Source organism: Pelophylax lessonae (assembly GCF_965119305.1).
Source record: "Pelophylax lessonae genome assembly, chromosome: 2".
Taxonomy (NCBI): domain Eukaryota; kingdom Metazoa; phylum Chordata; class Amphibia; order Anura; family Ranidae; genus Pelophylax; species Pelophylax lessonae.
The window spans coordinates 151,126,528-151,144,979 of NC_138769.1; the positions used below are offsets into that span (position 1 = coordinate 151,126,528).

At 46.4% G+C, this 18,452-nt stretch overlaps 1 protein-coding gene across 6 annotated transcripts in view; it reads right to left on the bottom strand.

The window, feature by feature from the left end:
• Positions 1 to 18,452, bottom strand: part of MYO1C (myosin IC) — a 393,404-nt gene that overhangs the window by 146,560 nt on the left and 228,392 nt on the right. For all 6 annotated transcript variants that reach the window (XM_082245855.1, XM_082245858.1, XM_082245856.1 and 3 more), the window contains exons 9-11: positions 7,938 to 8,009; positions 2,537 to 2,656; positions 1,797 to 1,879 (exon numbers count right to left, since the gene is read on the bottom strand). In XM_082245855.1, coding sequence (XP_082101981.1) covers positions 1,797 to 1,879; positions 2,537 to 2,656; positions 7,938 to 8,009 — 275 coding nt within the window. The remainder of the gene's footprint in view (positions 1 to 1,796; positions 1,880 to 2,536; positions 2,657 to 7,937; positions 8,010 to 18,452) is intronic.

The following is an 18,452-nucleotide window of genomic DNA, read 5'->3' on the forward strand; positions in this document are numbered from 1 at the left end:
TACCCTGTGTAAGGTAGGACAGGGAAGGGGGCAGCGTTTATGTAAAGGAGGGAAGAGGGGTGTTATAATTGAGGCAAATGAGAGAGAGAGAAATGTGAAGGGAGTAATATGAAGGGGAATGGGGTTCTACAAAGAGGGTGAGGACAGAAATGTGAAGGGGGGCTGGGGATTGCGAATGGGGTGAGGTCAGGAATGTGGGGAGGGTGCTATAAAGGGGGTAAGGACAGGGATGTGAAGGGGGGGTTCTATAGAGGGGGTGAGGAGAGTTATGTGAAGGGGCGTACTATAAAGGGGGTGAGGACAGGAATGTGAAAGGGGGTGCAATAGAGGGGATGTGGACAGTTATGTGAAGGGGGTTCTATAGAAGGGATGAGGACAGTTCTGTGAAGGGGGTGCTATAAAGGGGGTGAGGATCGGAATGTGAAGGGGGTGCTATAAAGGGGGTGAGGACAGAAATGTGAAGGGGAGATGATGTGCAGGCTGATTGAAACACTGATGTAATAAAAAGGATTGTGAAGGATCTGAGACTAGGTTCCCATAATTGCATACACACGTAGGTTTCAGTGGGTTGCCTTTTAAGCAGAAAAATAAGTCCCTAACCTTTTTTTTTTTTTTCGCTGTACCAAGCTGCATAGTACTGTGGCACTCGTAAAAACGCGTCGTGTTTGCCATTGTGCAGAGGTGCTATTGAGAGTTAAATATATGATTCGAACCTCAGCTGGATGAATGTTTTACTGACTGGACCTTCAAGAATTTCAATACCCCTGCTTGAAAGGAAAGCTGTATGTTGTCATTGACTGCATGGCTGAAAACACATTTACCATTTTCCTATCTTGCTTGGTGAGTTGGGGATATTTGTTAGTCCAAAAGCTCCCCAAAAACACAGATCATTGCCACATTTGAAAAAAAAAAAAAAAAAAAAATCATATCCTGGCTACTAGTACATTTGATCAATATCTTGAAACAATATGAACCAAGGTATGTTAAAACAGCAGAACACCACACCCAATGATGAACCCTACAGGATAGAGGGAAAAAAATGGGATTGCAATTTTTATTCTACTTTTAGTCCTAAAAATAGAATCCATATCAGTGGATCTACAATAATCACAGAATAAAGATTTTATGTTTCTCTGCAGTTTTGTACCATGAGATCAAATAATTGAAGTTTGAGTCATATTTTTTAATGGCCAACTTAAATTTTTAAAAATACAAGCGCTTGTTCAGGATCTTTCTCATGTTCCTTCCAGAGGCATTTTCCAATTCTGAATATGGTTCTGAAATCTACATATTTATACACGGTTATAAAATGGGTCAATGAAACATAACCAAACATTTATTTCCTGATACACTTGAATTAATCGATGTCTAATGACTGGTAAGCTTTCCAGTTTTTGGTAAATATAGCATACATAGAATTACAAATAGTCAGTCTTCTAGTATATTAGTATACATCTCATCCCCCCTACCTGCGTCTGTTGAGTCACCAGTGAGAGAACAGAAAACATGGTGATTTGCCCCAAGAACAAGGTCTGCTGTGCAAGCAAGGGCAAACTTTACACACTCTTCTGGATTAAAATTGCACTGACAGCCTGGGAGCAGAGGGGATATAGCAGATGGGACAGGTACCTGTCAAAACCATTTTATAGAGACTCTCATTCTATCTGCAGTATCTCCTGTTTGCTTCTCATATGGAAAAAAAACATTCAATATATACAGCAGTTCTGTGTGCATTTTTAAACAAAGCTGGAGGTTCACCTCAAACAAAGAAATCACAGAAGGGAGAAAATGATCACCTGTTATGTTGAAAAACTTCAAAACCATATATGTCCAAAAGTCCTATGACAGATGCGCTTCCAAGCTTGTGCATATCTGTACCCTGTAAAAGGCCCATAGTAAGATAACTGAACTTTAGCAGAGTAATCCTCCTTATCCTGTTTATATACCTCAGTAGTGATCTCATGCTTCTACAAGGTCAATAAATAAAATTAACACAAAGACAAGCAACATCTACAGATTCAGTAGAAATAGACATGCGAAAAAAAAAGGTTGCAAAATTATTACAATTTAATAAATGCAGCCATTGCAAAACATTTAGAAGCAATAAATAGCTAAAAGCATTTTTTTTTGTTTTGGAGAGTCACCCTCTCCATTTGTCCGGTTTACCATAATTATTGAAAGTGAAAGTAAAAGAAAATCCCAAATTTTGGGTTGTCCCCAGAAAAGTAATAGAAGGTAAATCTTCAAATGGGGACCCTAGTTCTGGTCAATTGGGAGACCCCAAGGAATTCCCTTAATGTTCATGGATTTCCTTTCACTTCCTGTTTGGCTACAGGACAGGAAGTGATATCTCTGTAATGAGTCACAGAGGGAGAAAAAAAAACAAAAAAAAAACGGCAGGGTTATATCCCTCCCTTGCTCTATCCAAAATTTGGCCGGGGGGGGGGGGGGGGGTTGGAAGAGGGAGGTTTTGCCTGTATGTCTACTTTATGAGAAAACCCTTTCCTCATATGCAATTTACAGATTGTTTTCAAACCTTGTATGCCAGAGATTTGTTAATCTTGCTAACAAGCCAGGAGAAGGTACGGCCATAGATCGCTTTGGCCAAGGCATCACGAGCGTAAGCAGCTTGCTCCAGGTTAAGTGGACTGTTCAGCTGGAGAAATGAAATTGATTTAAAGTATAAATAGTGGTTTTGACCGGTATTCATATATTATACAGTGTATTATATTGTTGGTGCTAGTAGCAGTAATTCAACAAAACAATGACAAGCGATGACATCTAAAATCAACAGCTGCAAGAAGTCTGTTGAACTTGGTTTGGGGACACTATCAGGATGTCCAGGGGTTAACTAAAGACAGCAAATATTGGAACCTACAAGTATTGGAAGCACTGGTTATCACACCAATTACTGAACTCTGTCTCAACAGCTGGCACTGATCATTTCTTTCTTAACCACTTTCCTCAAATGGATATACCCGTACGTCCCCGGGGTTCAGTGGCAATACCGGGATGATGCCTGCAACCTCCAGACATCATCCCGGTATTACTTTGTTCAGCTGGCAATTCTCTTTTTGGCAGAAGTCATCTAAGTGGCTAATTAGCCACTTCTGCGGATGGCAGAGGGGGTCTCACCCCTCTACCAGGCTCTCCGGTCCCATTGCGGAGGCTGGGAGCGATACAGCCGGCGGCAAAGGCTGCCTGGTACAGAGAGAGGAACTGACGTTGTTCCCCTCTCTGTAACCCTGGAAACCGGAAGCGAGTATTCGTCACTTACGGTTCCGCCTCTCTGTTTACCTGGCCACCAGCGGCCAGAGAAACAGCCAATCGGACCAATCTTGGTCTGATCGGCTACATAGGGGGGCCAGAGGGGAGATTTGGGGTTGAAACAAAAAATGTTTTAATAAAATAAATAATAATAAAAAAATATAAAAAAATGTAAAGCGCCCCCGTCCCACTGTGCTTACACGCAAATGTGAACGCATACGTTACTCCAGCACTCATATGTAAACGGTGATCCCACCACACGAGGTATTGTCGCGAACATCAGAGCGATAGCAATAATTCCAACACCAGACCTCCTGTGCAACTCCAAACTGGTAACCTGTAGAGGCGTTTAAAGCATCGCCTATAGAGAATTTTAAGTACAGTAATTTGCTGCCATTGCACGTGCAGACGCAGTTTTGTTTTAAGCTTCATGAAAATGTTTTTTTCACAAAAAAAATGCGTTTTAAAAACTTCTGCGCAAATTCCATGTGACATAAAAAAATTGCAACAAAACCCATTTTTTTTCCATAGGGTCTCTGCTAAAAAATAACTATATGTTTGGGGGTTCTAAGTAATCTTCTAAAGAAGTAGATTTTTACATGTAGAAGCAAAGTGTCAGAATAGGCTTAGGAAGGAGGTGGTTAAGGAAGAAAGGGAATGAACCTCTCACAAAGAGCGCCCCTCATCCACAAAGTCGCTGTAATGGCAAAAGTTAAAGTTATCTCCTTTTGGGAGCAACAGATGGTAAATTATCTACCCATCCTCAATCCAGTCTTCATGTGCCCATCCACAGAAAGTCTAAGTGATAAGTCCTAAAGCTGAACTCCAGGCAGATATAAAATAACCAATTAATGCAGTTATGTGAAATACATGCATTTTTAATTGTATATGTTTTGATAGAAGAATGTTGTAACCTCTTGTACTGAAAGGGTTAGGGACAGCACATATTACCAATAAAGAACTAATGCAGCAGGCATATGCAGACTGAACATGCTTAGCAGAAATTGAGGAGAAAGTCATGACCTCAACAGAGTGCTGCTCTTCTTTCACTGTACTCACAGCAAGCAGGGAAAAGAAAGGTAACCAATGTTTCGACCACACTGTGCTGAGTGATATGGTTTCCCAAATTATATAACTGGCTAAAAAGAAATGCAAATCCCTTGACAAATAAAAATGCCTATATTTTTCAAATGTGTATTTAGCTTGCCTGGATTTCTGCTTTTAGGTGAATGTGTAAAATGCAAAACTACACTACTGTGCAAAGATTTTAGACCGGTGTGAAAAATGCTGTAAATGAAGAATGCTTTCAGAAATAGAAGTGTTAATGGTCTATTTTTCCGAGTTAACAAAATGGAAAGTAAATGAACAGAAGAGAAATCCAAATGAATATTTGGAGTGACCACCTTTTGCCTTTAGAACAGCATCAATTCTTCTAGGTACACTTGCACACAGTTTTTGAAGGAACTTTGCAGGTATGTTGTTGCAAATATCACGTCTTCTGTGGATGTAGGCTGCCTCATTTCCTTTGGCCTTTTCATGTAATCCCAGACAGACTTGAGGTTCAGATCAGGGCTCTGGAGGGCCAAACCATCACTTCCAGGACTTCTTGTTCTTCTATATGCAGAAGATAGTTCTAATTGACATCGGTTGTATGTCTGGGGTTGTTGTCCTGCTGCAGAATACTTTTGGGGCCAATCACACACTTCCCTGATGGCATGATGGATCATTATCTGCCAGTATTTCTCAGCATTGAGAACACCATTGATCCTGACCAAATCTCCAACTCAATTTGCAGAAATGCAGCCCCAAACGTGCAAGGAATCTCCAACACTTAATTGTTGTCTTCAGACACTCGTACCGCTCTCCAGCACTTCGGTGAACAAACTGCCTCCTGTTACAGCCAAACTGTCAAATTTTGACTCAGTGCAGAGCACCTGCTGCCGCCATTTTTCTGCCCCCCCAATTCTTGTGTTTGATTACATAGTTGAGTCTCTTAGCCATACTTCCATGAAGACCACTTTTGGCCAGAATTCTTTGGACAGACGGTTGTACCTGGGTCCTATGGGTTTCTGTCAGCTCTCGGTTGATGGCACTGCTAAACATCCTCTGATGTCAAACAGAAGGAAGTATAATGTGTCTTATCTGCTAGAGCAGAGATTCCCAAACTACGGCCCTGCAGCTGTTGCAGAACTACACATCCTATGAGGCATTGTAAAACTCTGACATTCACATACATGACTAGGCATGATGGGAATTGTAATTCCTGAACAACTGCAGGGCCGTAGTTTGGGAATCCCTGTGCTAGAGTTTTCTCGGCCGGCCACCATGTCTACGGTCCTTAACCACTTAATGAACAGGTCCAATTTCTGACACTTGTTTACAAGTTAAAAATCAGTATTTTTTGCTAGAAAATTACTTTGAACCCCCAAACATTATATATTTTTTTTAGCAGAGACCTTAGAGAATAAAGTGGAGATCGCTGCAAATACTTCATGTCACACCGTATCTGTGCAGTGGTCTTACAAACATAATATGTTTGGAAAAAAATAGTTTTTTTTTATTAAAAAAGAAAACAGTAAAGTTAGCCCAATTTTTTTATAATATGAAAGATAATGTTAAGTCAAGTAAATTGATACCCAACATGTCAGGCTTTAAAATTGGGCACGCCCCTAGAATGGTGAAAAACATTGGTACTTAAAATCTTCATAGACGACGCTTTAAAAATTTCTACAGGCTACCAAGCAGTAGTTGAACACCGTTTACATATTTGGGCACGACTTGCATATGCGTTCTGCAAGTGAGATCGGAGGGAGAGGGGGACTTTAATTTTATTTTCCTCCTATTTATTTTACCTTTTATTTTTACACTGTCCCTTTAAAAAAAAATGTTTTTGAACACATTCCTATTACAAGGAATGTAAACATCCCTTGTATAAGAAAGGACAGGTCCTCTTTAATGCGAGATCTGGGGTCAAAAAGACCTCAGATCTCACAACTATCCTCAAAAGCAAAAAAATCGGGCCCTTTAAGGGGCATGTATATTAAAAAAGAATATCGCGCAAATGCAAAAGAAATTACTACCAAATCTGAAGAGAGTCCATAAATAAAAATGGGGGTTTGGTCCCACCATATGGCCATATCGTGCTCAAGCCCACTACTGCGTCAAAGTACCCCATTATCAGTGGGTCCTACACTATCCATGAAAAAGAGATGAATCCAGCCTTTCTAACCCTTGGAGATAATACTCCTTGCTGGGAAAAATGTGCAAATGCACTACAGGGGACTCCTCCTATATCCACTTGATGGTGGACACTGATTGAGTACAGGTGTATGTAGGGGGTGGGGAGGGCTGCTCAACCTCGATAGTCTGACCAGGCGGATGACAGCTCTGTCTCAGCTCTGTGTGCAGAGACGGAGCGGTCAGATCCCCGGCTCTTCTCTATGGGCGATCGGTTGATAACGGACATGCCTTTCAATTTTCATCCAATCCTGTCCTCCAGATGGATGGAAAATAGGATTTCCATCCGTCTGGATTCCACGGACAGGATCGGATCAGATGGCGGCGGGTGTCAGCGGACATGTCAACGCTGACATCCGCCGCTCCATAGGGATGCATGGAGCACCCGATCAGGTCCGCTTGAAAAAACTGACAGGCAGACCTGATCAGAAAGTCAGTGTGAAAGGGGCCTAATTCAGACATCACTGCCAAGACCTAACCTCACTTTTCTTTATTGCAATAAAAGAAAAAATGCAGTCAGGCACTGCCCTAGCACCTAATTAGCTAGTAAAGAGCATCAATGAAATGATGAAGTCAACCATTTGCTTTCCCTTTCAGTCAATTGGCTCCATGTGCACTGTGCAATGTAGTAAGGCCGGCCATACACGGTGCAAATTTCTGTCCTTCAACCACGTTGCAGGACAGAAATTTGCATGGTTACCCCATCAGCACAGACCGCGTTGACAGGGGAAATCTTCCTGCAAATCAAGTGTCTTCTTCCGGCGTTAGTGGCTATAGCAGCTGCTGCCTGGTTGTACCCAAGAAGTTGATCGATCAACTTGGTAAATTCAGCCTGCCCATTAATGATTCCTTCTGAACTGCTCGGGATTCGAGCCATCTATGGCTGGCCTAACAGTGTCGCTCCTTTCTCTCCCAGCATGCATCCTGCCGTGCAGGGAATGGAAAGATGCCAATATAAAATCAGAGTCACTGCACAATAGACAGCTTCCTAGAGATAAGCCATTGCTCACAATCACTGGCTAGAGACTATACCAATATGAACCAAACAACATATGTGCATGTTGGGTAATGGGTGCATTATTCACCAATTATCAAACGCTCAGGTCTCCCTGCGCCTAGATAGATTTAGGTTTTATAAATCTGAGGTGTTAGCCTGCTGATTTCTAGGTATTAATAGTTCTAGATCTTTGATTGACAATGGCTTTTTTTCCCCTTTTTGTTTTTTTAAAACACAACTTTTTTAGGTCTTAGTTATGCTGTGTCATTTTTTGGGCATGCAATGAAATACTTGAACAAAGTTATATTAGTTATAGGGGAAAGTTTTACGTAAACTAATGTACATCATCTGCTAACCCAGGCATCATTATATGAAAAGTAAATCCTAGCTGGTCTGCGACAAATATAAACACTAAAATTATTCATACAGTATTTACCTCTTCTCCTTTAGCAATGATCTTTTTGTGAATGAGAGATTCTCGAAGTACAGTACTGTCTACAGAGAGAAGCTGAAAACAAGTCAGATGCTCATTAGGATTTTTACACCAACACAAATTCATTATTTTAATCTCAACATCTACTGTATTTTATATATCTTCACTGTTCTGAAATGGAATAAGCTGATTTGTATATAAACATACATATAAAAGTACATATAAAAATACGCACAAAAATAAACCTATATACTTCTCATGCAAAAAAAAAGATGCACACTATTTATTGCCACATAGCCTATTCCAATAATAGTTTTGTTTTAACTACAGCATGTTCTATGAAAGAAAACGGAATTTTTGTAAAATCTTACCTGTAAAATTCCTTTCTCTGAGTCCTCCGACAGTCGCCGCCTCTTCATATTCGTCACAATGGGGTTATGACCTTTGCTCCGTAGGAGTAGATAGGCAACAGAATATGTCAATATTAAGGCTTTTAACATATCCCACCCCCAGGGGGTGGTCCCCAGTCAATACCCTCCTACTTCCTGTATCCATAGCTCAGTTTCAGTGGAATAGCAGTAGAGTATACAACCAAACCCCAAAAGAGGGGCGGGGGCGGCGACTGTCGGAGGACTCAGAGAAAGGAATTTTACAGGTAAGATTTTACAAAAATTCCGTTTTCTCTTACATCCTCCGACAGTCGCCGCCTCTTCATATTCGTCACAATGGGGACGTCCCAAAGCAGTGCAAACATGAGGGGTGGGAAACGCAGTCGCGCCTAAGGCAACGTCGTCTCCACATCAGAGAAAGGAACCTTACCAAGGGAAGGAAACCAGATGGGTAGCATGAAAAAAAGGTGCTCAACAGGAGCAACAACCCAGGAAAAAACAAATAACCTAGGGAGAAAATCATATCCCAAACAGCCAAGGGCCCAAAACAAGGGACCCTAAGGAACTGCCGCACTAAGAACCTTGCGGCCAAAGGAAGCATCAGCCGATGCCTGAACATCCACCTTGTAGAACTTCGTGAAGGTGTGAACGGACGACCAAGTCGCCGCCTTACACACCTGGGCCACAGAAGCCCGATGATGACAGGCCCAAAACGTACTCAGAGATCTGGTAGAGTGCGCCTTCACAGGCATAGGAGGAACTTTTCCCTTCAAAGCATATGCCTGTTCAATGGTCTGTCTGATCCATTTGGCGATGGTAGAAGCCGACGCCGCCATGCCCTTCCGAGGACCCTCTGGAAGGACAAATAAGGAATCCGACTTGCGAAAAGATTCAGTCGATTTCAGGTAAACCCTGATCGCCCAAACAACATCCAGGGAGTGCAAATCCACCTCCTTCGGATGCTTGGGCTTCGCGCAGAGCGAAGGTAGGACAATATCCTCATTGAGGTGAAAATCCGAAATCCTCTTCGGAAGAAAAGAAGGGTTAGGTCGCAAGACCACCTTATCCAAGTGAACGACCAGATACGGAGACCTGCAGGACAAAGCTGCCAGCTCCGACACCCGGCGAGCCGAAGTGATTGCCACCAAAAAGGCAACCTTCTTGGACAACATGGACAACGAGATCTTTCTGATCTGTTCAAAGGGAGCATGTTGCAACACGGACAGAACAAGATTCAAGTCCCAAGGAGGCAGGGGTTCCCTCCTAGGAGGGACCAGATGTCGCACCCCTTGGACAAAAGTGCTAACCAAGGAGTTAGATGCCACAGGACATTGAAAAAGAACGGCCAACGCAGACACCTGACCCTTGATCGTAGCCAGCGCCAAACGCTGGTCAACACCCGTTTGAAGGAAGGACAACACCCTAGACACCGAGTACGTGCGAGGGGAATGCCCCCTGGACTCACACCAGGCAAAATAGGCCTTCCAAGTACGGTAATAGACCTTCCCCGAGGAAGACTTCCTCGCGTTGATCAAAGTGTGAATGACCTCAGGGGAGAGACCCCTATCCTTCAGGACCTCGGTTTCAACAGCCAGGCCGTCAAAGCCAGCGACTGTAAAGCAGGATGGAATATCGGTCCTTGAGACAGGAGATCTTCTCGAAGAGGTAGACGTCACGGGGCGTCGACCGCCAGATTCACGAGGTCTGCGTACCAGGACCGGCGAGGCCAGTCCGATGCCACAAGAATCACCATGTGCAGTTCCGAGTTCAACCTGCGAAGGAACCTGGACAGCAGTTGAATCGGTGGGAATGCGTACAGCAGTCGGTATTGATGCCACGGAGCTGCCAACGCGTCTGACGCGTCTGCCCGAGGATCGCGTGTCCGTGCCACGAACCTTTTCACCTTGTTGTTCAGATGAGATGCGAACAGGTCCACATCTGGAAGACCCCACTTCGCGCACAACATCTGGAAGACATCCGGGTGAAGTGACCATTCCCCCTGGTCCAGGGTCTGGCGACTCAGATAATCCGCCTGCCAGTTCTCCATCGCTTGTAGTTCCAGAATGTTGATCGGAAGAGAGGATTCCTCCACCGACCAAGTTCCCTGGGCGGACAGAACGCCCAGAACACCACCCCAGCCCGACAGGCTGGCATCCGTGGTGACCACCGTCCATGAGAGAGGACGAAAAGACTTGCCCCCCGACACCGTCGGGAACTTGAGCCACCACAGAAGATCCCTTCTGGTGCGATGACTCAATGAAATCTGGAGTTCCAGAGATTGCGGTCGCCCGTCCCACCTGGACAGGATCTCCGCTTGGAGACCCCGCGTGTGAAACTGGGCGAAGAGAATCGCCTCGAAAGCTGAGACCATCAATCCCAAACAGCGCATGCACGTCTGGATGGAAGAGCACGGAACGTCCCTGAGGGACCTGACCTCCTCCTGAAGAGACCTGAGTTTGTCTTCCGGCAGGAAGACCTTCGCCTGGACTGAGTCCAGAATCATCCCCAGGTAGGGAAGACGAACCGACGGGCACAGCGTCGATTTTGGAAAGTTTATCGTCCAACCAAACTCCTGCAGAGTCTGCATCGTGACGGACAGGTCTGACACCAGACCCTGGTTGGTGGCCGACCGAACCAGAATGTCGTCCAGATACCCCAGGACAGAGATGCCCTGGGCTCTCAACAAAGCCAGAACCGGTGCAAGCACCTTGGTGAACACCCGTGGAGCCGAAGCGAGCCCAAAAGGCAGCGCCACGAATTGGTAATGATCCTCCGCAATGGCGAATCGAAGGTACCTCTGGTGACCCTCGAAAATGGGGATGTGAAGATACGCATCCTTCAAGTCGATGGAGGCCATGAATTCCCCCGGAACCAGGGCAGCCACCACCGACCGCAGGGATTCCATGCGGAACTTGCGAACCCGCACAAAGCGGTTCAGAGCCTTCAAATCCAGAATCGGACGCACCTTGCCCTCCTTCCTGGGCACGGTGAACAGATTGGAATAGAACCCCCGAAATCTGTCCCGATGAGGCACCGGAACCACTACTCCCTGAGCCCGAAGGTCCCGCACCGCCAGGTGCAGATCCCGCAAAGGCTCCGGAGACAGTTGAAGATTTGAGGGAAAAAATCTGCTCTCCGGCCGAGAGAGAAACTCGATCTTGTAGCCAGATCGAACGATTTCCTGAACCCACCTGTCCCGAACACGGCCAGCCAGGGTTGAAGAAAACCGAGCAAGCGTCCCCCCACCCCAGAACCGGGTGAGGGCGCCCCTTCAGGCCGCACTGTTGTGGACAGCGGATCCGGACTGGCCGGACTTCTGCTTACCTGTCCATGGCTTCTTCTGGGAGCCTTGGCCTTTGAACGGCTTGCCCTTATAGTGCGACCGAAAGGCACAAAAGGAACCCTGAGAGGGCCGAAAAGAAGCGGTCTTCTTACCAGGAGCCGCCTTAGCCTTGTGGAATTGGGGCAAGAGCGCGCTCTCACCACCCGTGATCCCTTTAATCAGTGTATCCAAGGAATCGCCAAAAAGGCGAGATCCGTTATAGGGAAGATTAGCCAAGGTCTTGCGCGAAGACTGGTCCACAGACCAACACTTCAGCCAAATCAGGCAGGGTGACAACACCGCCACACTGTGCACACGTGCAGCCAACGGTACTATATCCAAGTCCGCATCACACAAATACATGACACCCTGATGGATTTGATCCACCATAGCCAATGTCTCTGGAGGGGCAGAGTCAGCCACCAGGACGCGCCTAAGCACCTGCGTCCAATTTGCGACAGCCTGAGCTGCCATAAGTGAAGCAAAAATAGCCTTGAGCATAGAACCGGTAACCGAAAAAGTATGATGGGTAAGAGACTCCAGCTTCCTGTCCGTGGCATCCCGGAACACCGGCGTATCCTCAGCAGGAATCGCAGTGGACTTATTCAAAACCGCTACCGCGTGATCCACCGGAGGTGGCACACACCAACGTTCATCAGTAGCGGGCGTGAAAGGATAACCCAGCTTGAACCTACTTGGCACAGTAAAAGGCTTCCGCAGATTGCACCACTGTTCACTAACAGCGCGCTGAAAATCATCAGTGCAAGGAAAAACCTGTGAAGATCTGCGTTTCCGCTGCATCCCATAGGAGGCTAAAACAGCAGGAGGACATGGCTCATCCTGCAAACGCAGTGTTTGTTTGATAGAAGCAACCAATTCATCCATGAGTGCAAGCTCTTCAGACGAGCCAGGGGGAGAATTATCAACCCCTTCCACCTCAGCCTCCACTTCTGATCCCACAAGATCCAGGGAGGAACGGGACCCCGATAAGGCGACCCCAGCCATAGCAGCCCCATCACCCTCACCCTAGGAATCAGAGGAAATTGAAACTCTGGGCCGTTTAGTGGATTGAGCAGCCACCAGCATTTGCACCTGAGCAGCAAGGTTAGCCACAACAGCAGCCAAATCACCCCCTGGGGGGGAAGCAGTAGCCCCTTGGCCTCCCACCAAAGTGAGAGGAAATTTGCTTTCCTGAGAATCCATGCCCCCAAAAAATTTTGCAGGAGAATAAAGGGTAACTGCCCCTTTAAAAGCGCGGTCAGCGCAGCCCACCGCACTCACACACCAGCACAAGCCGACCCCCACAGGGAAAAGCACAAACTCAGGCAAGGATTCAGGACAGAGAGGATAAAACCTGCAGAGACCACCGCTGCTGCTGCTGGCTCGATCGGTGCGCCCAGAAGAGGAAGTGATGCTATACAGGGCGCTCTATTAAAGCCTATGGAGGGCTACAAGAAAATGGCCGCCTGCAGTGCCAGCATGAGGCCGGAGCGATCGCCGCCAAAATGGCGGCGCTTGGCGCCGAAAACGCCGCTCCTGCCCACAGTGAAACACCAGTACACATGCAGTACAGTAAAAAGAATGGCGGACCGCAGCAGCGGTCGCCGCAAGTATGCACAACATGATCCACATCATGCCCCGCAGCACACAGCCTGTCACACAGTAAAAGACAGCACACATTCTGACACAGAGACAGTGCAGTATAGCCCCCCTCCTTGCATTCCACAGAGTGCAGCTAAGACCGATAGGGAGTCCAACAGTGTGAACAGGGGCAGGGTTACACAGTCCAAGACTGACACCCCCCAAACAGACAGGTCCCCACACAGATACACTTACCTCCTAAATGGCGTGGGGAACCCGCACAAGCGATCAAGCCACTGCACATGGGACAGGGAGAGTCGCAGCCAGGACGCAGGAGAACTGCGGAGCGATACCGCAAGGCGTCCAGTGAGGTAGCCACCTCACCATAGCATCCCTGCAGCGAACAGGGATGGGTCGTTCATTGTGCCAGGAAAAATACCTGACTGAACGCTCAATGGCAGGCTGGGAAGCCACTGACCCACAACCTGCGACCAGGGGGGTCAGCCCGAGACCCAGCCCGCACGATCCTCTTCATCAGAAGAACTAACTAATGCTGACAAAAGTAACAGCTAAGTAAAGAGAGAGAGAAAAAAACTCAAAATCAAAAAAAGAGAAAAGGCTGAGACAAAATGCCCCAGCATAGAGACATCCAGCTACTCCTGACAAGCTAGACATTGAAACTGAGGTATGGATACAGGAAGTAGGAGGGTATTGACTGAGGGGACCACCCCCTGGGGGTGGGATATGTTAAAAGCCTTAATATTGACATATTCTGTTGCCTAGCTACTCCTACGGAGCAAAGGTCATAACCCCATTGTGACGAATATGAAGAGGCGGCGACTGTCGGAGGACGTAAGAGAAATAGGTTTTTGCTTTTCCTGCTTCTTACTGTAAATAATAATGAGAAAAGGCTTGAATTTTGTGATCACTCTTCCACAGCAGAATCGGTTAGCTGATTGGTCTGAACCAAACAAAAAACTATTGCAAGTCCCAAGATGTACTTCTAAGCTTCTAATTTTTTTTAGCGATTCATCATCATACAAAAATATTCAAGGGTGTTCGGCACTGAGTCCCAAACTATGCGATTCCTCACTAAAAGGAGCCTGAAATGTGTTACCTGGTAGACTTTAATTGTTTTCATAGATTCTTATGTTAAAATATTTCTAGTATATAATTCTCCTTAAGAGCAGCAGAAAGCATACTTCAGATCTCTTTATGCAAGTGTAGCAAGGTTTCCAGGCCTGTGGCCTGATGTGGGTAGGCCATCAGTACCGGTACTCTCTCCAGCCCATGTGAGCTGCGACCCTGGGTGTGACAACTGAAGCAGCGACAACTCCGGCATCTTTGTTTGTGGTTTTTATTTGATTTAAAGGGGATGGGAGAAGGGAATGAGTGGGATACTCCTTGAGGCTTGAACTAATTACATGTGGGACTTTACACCTGAAAAATGCCCGTTGACGCTTCCTTGACGCCAGCCAACGCTCACTAACACTGTATATAGCCTCTAGAACACGAAAGTGCTGAATCCTCGACTATGAGTCCAGAAGATCCAGGACTGAGAACTGTAGAACTCCTGACACTGTTGTGCTGTGGAAGTCACTGAATACTGTCCCCCGCTTTGACTAGCTTGAGGTAGTATGAAGTAGAACGCTGTATAGCTGTACTTGCAACTGACACACTCTGCACAATTCAGGGCCCAACCGCAGGTGCCCCCATTCACTTGAACACTTCAGGGTCCACTGACTATGTACCCCCTCTGTAGCATCAGGTTCCTCAACCTAGGTACCCCCTTTACAACTAGCTGGCACTGGATCTCAGAACCTCTTCCAGAGTGGTCCCTTCTAACTTCAGGCAGACCCCTAGGGGCAATCCTCAGTACTCACAACCGGTGTAGGCTTTCCTGGGACTGGACCCCTCTTTCTATCTCGGCAGGCTCTCTCGGCACACCGGATCCCTTCAGCTCACTCAGCACGCTCTGGAAAATCAGGCGACACCCTGGAGACATCTACCTTCCTCAGACAGGAGGAGAGACAGCCGCACTCTCCTTCCTGGGACTCTGTTCCCGCTAAAGACACCCTGTCACGCACTTCCCCCAAACTTAAGCCCCGTACACACGATCAGATTATCGAAAGATTTGTCGTCCGTTTTTTGTGGCATGCTAGTCTGATGTGGAAAGTGAAGAGGTTATTTTCATACGAATTTTCCCGTACGACAGAATTCTACTTCAGAAGTGATGTCATGTGCTGGTTTGTTTTGTATGTGTTCTTTCGTCTCTGAGCATGCCTAGTCTTGCTCTTAAGATTTTTTTTCCGTCGAAATCTGTACTAATGAGAAAATCGGACATTGTTTTGACGGACGACAAAAATTATATAGCCAGCACATCAGGATTTTGTCAGCCGAAAAGTCAGTCTCGGCTGTCGAAAACACCATACAAACAATCCGAAAATCGACAGATCGGTCGTCGGACGAATTTTCCCTACAGATTTTATTATCGTGTGTACAGGCCTTTATACCCACTCCCAGAATCCTTTGCAGCCTAATCTGCCTTCTGGGGTAGTTACAAGCTGGGATGTGTCCCCTAATTGGGCTTCCCACAATGCCCTATGAGAAGCCTCTCACAGGAGCCAGTGGGGATACTTCTCCCTTCAGCAGGCACATCTGGAAGCCCTGACACCCTACCTAACAAATCACAGCCCTGCAGTTAAGCAGACAAGGCTCACTATATCTTTACCTAGCACCTACCTGTAGGGTGCTACACAATCCTGGATAAAGACAGGGACATTTTTCACAAGATCCAACAAAGATCTGACTATATGAACGTAATGTCGATCAGGGGTGCTCAATCTTTTGAAGAGGTAGGCCGCCTAATTTCGAACTATAACCCTCCCCACAAAAAAATCTTAAAGCGGAGTTCCACCCGAAATTTATACTTACCTCCATCTTCTCGCTCCCGGTCACCTGAAAAACAAATGGATAATCGCAATTTTTTTTTTTTTTTCACTTACCTTTTAGAGAAAATATACTCACCTTACTTCCTTCTTCCTCCCCTCGGCGGCCACGGCGATTCGTCACTTCCTGGCTTTTGCAATGATTCCTGGGAGCTGAACGTCATAGCTCCCAGGAATCATTGCGCCTGCACCGGCCCCGACGTCAGTTCCGGGGCGCGCGCGTCATCCCCTTCTAAACAGCTTCTGGGCATGCCCAGAAGCTGTGGAGGGATGACGCGCGCGACCCGGAAGTGACGTCGGGGCCGGTGCAGTGCATCGTGGGACCGAAGAAGGAGGAAGAGGACCGAAGAGGACGCGGAAGAGGATCGTGCTGGCTTCAAGCTGCCCACACCTGAGATGGCAGCGCTGGAGAAGACAATTTCAAGGTAAGTATATCTCCTGAAAGGTAAGTGCAACCCGGGACAGATCAGAGGCTAGCCATTGTGGAATGTGCTAGCCCTGACTGTCCCGGGGGTATTTTTGTAAAGAAATGTATAACCAGGGTGGAACTCCGCTTTAAGCTATTCAGAAATGAAAAGTACTGGCTTTTACCATTTACGCATCATGTTGTCTCTTGAAGTCCACAATAAAGCTAGGCCATTTACAACACTATACATGATTTCGAACACTCTACAATTGTGCTGCCATTTTTACTGTTCCAGGTCACTGCTCTTCCTGGAGGATTCATCTGCCCACACTCCGAACACCACCCAAAATCCACACATCATAACATTGAGCTCCAGCAGTAATGACCAAGATAAATAAATCTCCAACTAACCTGCAGGGGTGTTCTTTTCCCTTCCCACATATACATACAAGCTGAACAGTTGTAAACATTGAAGGAAAGGCAATGTGCTGATAAATCAGCCTACCTTTCTGCTCTCTGCTTGCAGCTCTGCAATTCCCTCTGTAACTGCTCCTATTACCTTCCCTGTGCTCCTTTCATGGCTGCCGCATCCCTACACAGCTCTTTACCCTTCTCTCCTGTTGCTGCCTGCTGCTGTCATTTTTATTGCAATCCAGGCCGGCAGTGTTCATCCTTTTTCCGGCCTGCTCTCATAGTCTACCCCTTTCCTGCACTCTTCACTCCTGTAGAGCTCGGTTCCTGGCTCCCTCCTCTCCCCTCCATCTGCTTCTCCGTTCATTCATCTCCCCTCAGCCTTATTGAAGAACCTACTCCATTCCTGATCTCAGTAAAGGGCTAAAGGCCCGTAAACACTTGATGAAAATCAGACGAAATATCCTCCGATTTCTCTCTCTCATGCTCAGCGGTCATAATCCTTTTTAGTTGACAGAGCATAATATTCTCGTCCCATTTTTTTTTTTTTGGGACATTTGTTCCTAGACTGCCGGGTCGTCAGCAACTTCAGATCATGCGCGGTCTTTCGTATCCGATTTTTCACAGACGTACTGCATACACATTAAACTAAAATTGGTCGTGCTGGGGAAAGATGATAAAAATGTTGGCGTTTGTCCCTCCGTTTTTTTCGTTGAAAATGTCGGCATCGGCTGCTGAAAGTTGTTTACACACTAGCCGAAAATTGTACGATTTTACCTTGGACGGGAATTTTCGGCAGATTTTCTACTAGTGTGTACCCCACTTAAGTCTCAGATGTTTGCACAGATCAGTCAATTACTCTGCCCTCTGATCAGTGCTTCATTGGGGTCATTTACTGTGGAGGGGGGAAAAGGAGGTGGGGTGTAAGGTTACAATTAGCACTCTTCTGACAGCTCAGTATTCTGTAATACAGGAGACATCCTTTGCAGACCCCCTTTAGAATTGCACCCACAATTATGAATGACAGCTAATCACCATCACCCCCCCGTCATCTTATCACAGTGCAATACAGTTCATCACTGCCACTGAGGCTAGCAGAGGACATAGGGAGCTGGTGACCATCTTCCTCAAACTGAGGAGCCTGCACTTTTCCAGAGCTCTGGTGCTTACAACATAGTCACTCAGTGCTCACCTCTCTCCATCCTGATCCTTCCCCCCCCCCCAGCTTGTTCGGATACTGACTTACCCTTTGACTGCCTGCCTTTCTGTCCTCCCCTCTCCAAGCCTGCTCTATTCCTGTCTATAGCTCTGTAACCTGCACCCAGCTCTGTTAACTGCTTTTTTTAAACCCAGACCTTCTCCATGCATTTCCACATCTCCCACAACCTTCACAGTTCTCTTGCCCCTCTCACTCCCCTATGTGCTCCTATCCTATTCGCCTCATTTACTAGCTGCATCTCC